At 31.7% G+C, this 3,866-nt stretch overlaps 1 protein-coding gene across 1 annotated transcript; it reads right to left on the reverse strand.

Moving 5' to 3' along the window:
* Positions 1–1,959: 1,959 nt before the first annotated feature.
* On the reverse strand, positions 1,960–3,270 carry LOC118061279 (uncharacterized). Its single transcript, XM_035074709.2, has 2 exons — positions 2,777–3,270; positions 1,960–2,684 (listed from the first exon to the last, which is right to left on the reverse strand). The coding sequence occupies exons 1-2, from the start codon at positions 3,134–3,136 to the stop codon at positions 2,052–2,054; spliced, it is 993 nt and encodes a 330-aa protein (XP_034930600.1). The 5' UTR covers positions 3,137–3,270; the 3' UTR covers positions 1,960–2,051.
* Positions 3,271–3,866: the final 596 nt, after the last annotated feature.

Here is a 3,866-nt window from a genome sequence, read left to right on the forward strand (position 1 = left end):
AATAAACATCTCGACATTTGATTTGTACTTGATTTTTTCAAACATTTATTTTTTTATTATAGAATTAAGTGAAAAAATAGTGAAAAAAAAAAACAGAGTTATCAAATCCAATAGAGTCCATTACTCTCTAGTTTAGTGGGTTAAGCATTGAATCTTGAACCTATACACAAACATTTTAAAATAGCTATGCTTTCTAGGTTTCTTTCAACCTAATTACTAATCTTGTTTCTTTTGCTTGCAATTTTGTTATTTTCTTTTCTCTTTTGTTCATTCGGATGTATGTTTATGAGATTTGATTCACTCTTATGATACCTAAGGTTTTTTTTCAATAATAATCTTTTAGCTCAAATCAATGGCGTTTAGCTAGCCAATCTTGGTGTTTCACAAAGCAAGTGCGGTTAATTAGGAGAACAAACTTTGATATATGATTTTTTTTTTATCAGTGATATATTATATTTATTGATGGAAATATTAACGAAATGAAATGAATAATTGTTTTTGGCATGCTTTTTGCCGTCAGTAAATCTATTAATAAAATTATTATTAATAGACTCACTGACATACCACAAATCATCGATGAGAGTTTTTCCTACAGTTTATTGTAATAAGTGAGCCCACCAGGAAAACTCATATCGATGAACTGTAAATATAAATACCGACAAAAATTCTATCATTAAATTTAAAAACTCTTGTAGTGGGTGAAAGAGCATATATTACAAAAGCACCAATAAGATGTGATTCAACCTTTGAAATTGCCATTGAACTTGGTATTCTTTGGCAAGCTTAAACTAACACTTTATACTTTACCAATCTCTTCTACCTCATGAGCATATCTTAGAGCTATTAACCTTAAGCTTATAATACCTCAAGAACTTTTTGTGGTTTCAGCTCCCCACAATGATTTCACTATGTGTTCTTCATTGGTTCTTCTGATCAAATGTTGCAAGCTTCATCTTGAGATATAAATTATATATATTCTGAGATGTTATCTAATAGTTTAAGGTTTTAGGTTGAGAAATATTTTTTTACATAGTATTAGAGCCTTGTTGACTAAGTGGCTATGAGTTCAAATGTCATCACCCTCATTCTATTTGATAAAAATTAAGCATAATGTAATATGGACCTATACAAGTTTCAAGTTCAAAGAACTTTTACTTGAGAGAATATGTTAGAAAATAATATATATCGAATCTTAAAGCCTTATTTAATTATAATTTAAGTTACTGGGTTGAATTGATTTTTTATAAGAGACTAAGTTATAATTAACTTTTTTTTTTTATATATAAAAAGGAAGAAACGTACCTAATTGAAAATATGGGGAAGAGTGATAGTGTCTCTATGACTTCCATATAATTGCTTTCACTAAAAATGGTCATGAACCTCGTGTACCATTAAGCATTTGATTTGGTTAGTTTTTGTAGAAGTAGGGCAAACAAGAAGCATCATATTTACTATTTTTTACCCTGGATAATCACGTACGTACAATCTTTCTTTTCTACAGAAAGAGAATCTATTCTTAAGATGATAGATGATTTTGCTCTCCATTGAAGCCACTGACTAAGCAAATATGCTTTCCTGTTTCTTATCTTTGGATAATGGAAATGTTGCTTTTTTTTCAAAGGAAGAATCACATTCCTTTTTCTTTCTTCAAGATTTTTCCTTGCAGCTTTTCCTTTTTAGAAACTAGAAACCCCTACTCCCTAGTGCTTCACAGCTATTCTAGCCGCAAGTTAATAAAGTAATGACTTGTTGAAGAGGGAAAAGAAAACAAAGAAATGTGTAGAAAAAAGAAAAGAAGAGTATTCACATATTTCTTAAATATCACCTTTTTAATCCTTTGTATTTTACTTAAAGTAGCGATCGGTTACTATTTTAATATAAAAAAGAAAAATAATATAATAATAATTTATTCAAAACTATTATAAAAATAAATTTAGTTTTATGCTATTATCTAAATATGTTTTGTTTTCCTTTTATATATATATATTTTTTTTCACTTGAAACACTAAACAAATATAGCTTAAAGCTGCTGCTCTTTAAGTACGTTTTCTCTACCTAGGTTGATGAGTGCACATGCCCAAAAGCTTCTTTCTCCCTTCAACTATTTCATCGAAGAAATCATCGAGTTGTCCAATTATGGACTCAACCCCACATGCCAACAATCCAAAGCAACTCCTCAATCTGTCAACTTTGTCCTGAATGTCAATTTCTAATTCGTACTGATCATCCACAACAGTACTCTCCAACTCTACTTTGAGCTCTTCCATTGCAATCTTGGCTTGCCTAAACTCATAAAGCACGATCCCTTCGGAAGCTGATGATTGCCCACCAATTTGTTCCATCTCACTTGCTACTCTTCGCTGCAACCTTGCCATTGAAGCCATAAAGGCTGAACCAGCCTCCTCACACTGATCAGCTGCGTCTTGCCAAGAAGAAGGCCAACAGTATACTAGCCCAGCAAACAGGATCATTAGGAGCAGTGAGTTGACAATCCTCATTGCGTACAGAACACCTCGAAAGCCATTGAATGAGTTGAACCAGCTCGATTGATCAGTCATTACCATGTTTCTTTTGTTTCCTTCAAACTGCAGTGATAATGCTTCAACTCTTGTTTCTATCAAGCTCTTATTATCCTCTTCCAACCCTCTTATTTCCCTTTGACAACCCATGATTGCACGAATAACCTACACCAATATTATCACAACCATGCATAAATACGTGATTAATTAAGCTAGCTTGAAACATCTTGTGTCCTTTATTAGATATAAATACTAACCTGACGTAAAACCTGTGCATTCAAATGGGGATGAAGGCCATCGATAGAGGATGTTATATTGGTGCCGGAAGAGTGATAATTTTCCATTCCTAAAACACCTGATTTGAGCACATGACAGGCTTCCCAGAGCCTGGAGCTTTCATCCATGTACTCGTCAAGCCACTTCTCTCCTACGGGGAGGTGAAGCTTTTGAACCAGTGTCGTTAACTGGGAATAAAATGATTGGAGAGAGGATAGAACTTTCGAAAGGAATTGAATCGAGATGAAGTTATGAGATAGGAAACTCTGATCAAGTTCATCAAGTTCTCTTGTAAGCAAGTTGTAGAAGCCCTTGACAGAAAGGTTGCATGAAGGATCCATTATAGGAAGAGAAAAAAAATAAAAATCAAATACGATATATTGCAAGATCGAAGGAAAAGTAGTGAAGTTCAATAGCTTCTTATGAGTTTCTTTTCTTTGTAAAACGAATAGGGTTATTCTTGGGTGCAATTATGGGTGTTTCCTATAGAATTGAGGGAATGATTAGGAATCTGTCGTTATCGTTATCTGATGGGCAGAAAAGGAAGAGAGAGATGGAGAGAATATTTCTAGCTACAAGTGTATTAAAATATATGAAACAATCCTTAATTAGCTTATATTTATCATTATTGTTAAACCCAATAATGATAAATATAAGCTTTCTTGTTAAATTAGATTAATTAACGGGTGATGTTTTTAGTGATTTAATTACCTTGTTGAAATCTAATCCAAACTCAAAAACCGATCAGGTTATCCTAATAAATAAAAAAGAATAAAATGAAGATATTTTAATAAAAATAATTACACTTATGATCCCTGAACAAGTTTTCCTGTAAATTATTTTTATTTAAAAAATCATGTGAAGAAATACTATAGCAATTCATAGTGTTTTGTGAGGAAAACTATAATGTTTTTCCTCAACAAAATCAATAAAGATAATTTAAAAAAAAATCATAATAAAAAAAACCATATGGGGAAACACTGTAGTAATTTATAGTGTTTTGTGAGAAAAACTACAATACTTTTCCCACATGATTTAGCTTTATTTGTAAAAAAAAATAAAATTACGAAG

This window comes from Populus alba, chromosome 1, assembly GCF_005239225.2.
Source record: "Populus alba chromosome 1, ASM523922v2, whole genome shotgun sequence".
Classification (NCBI taxonomy): Eukaryota; Viridiplantae; Streptophyta; class Magnoliopsida; order Malpighiales; family Salicaceae; genus Populus; species Populus alba.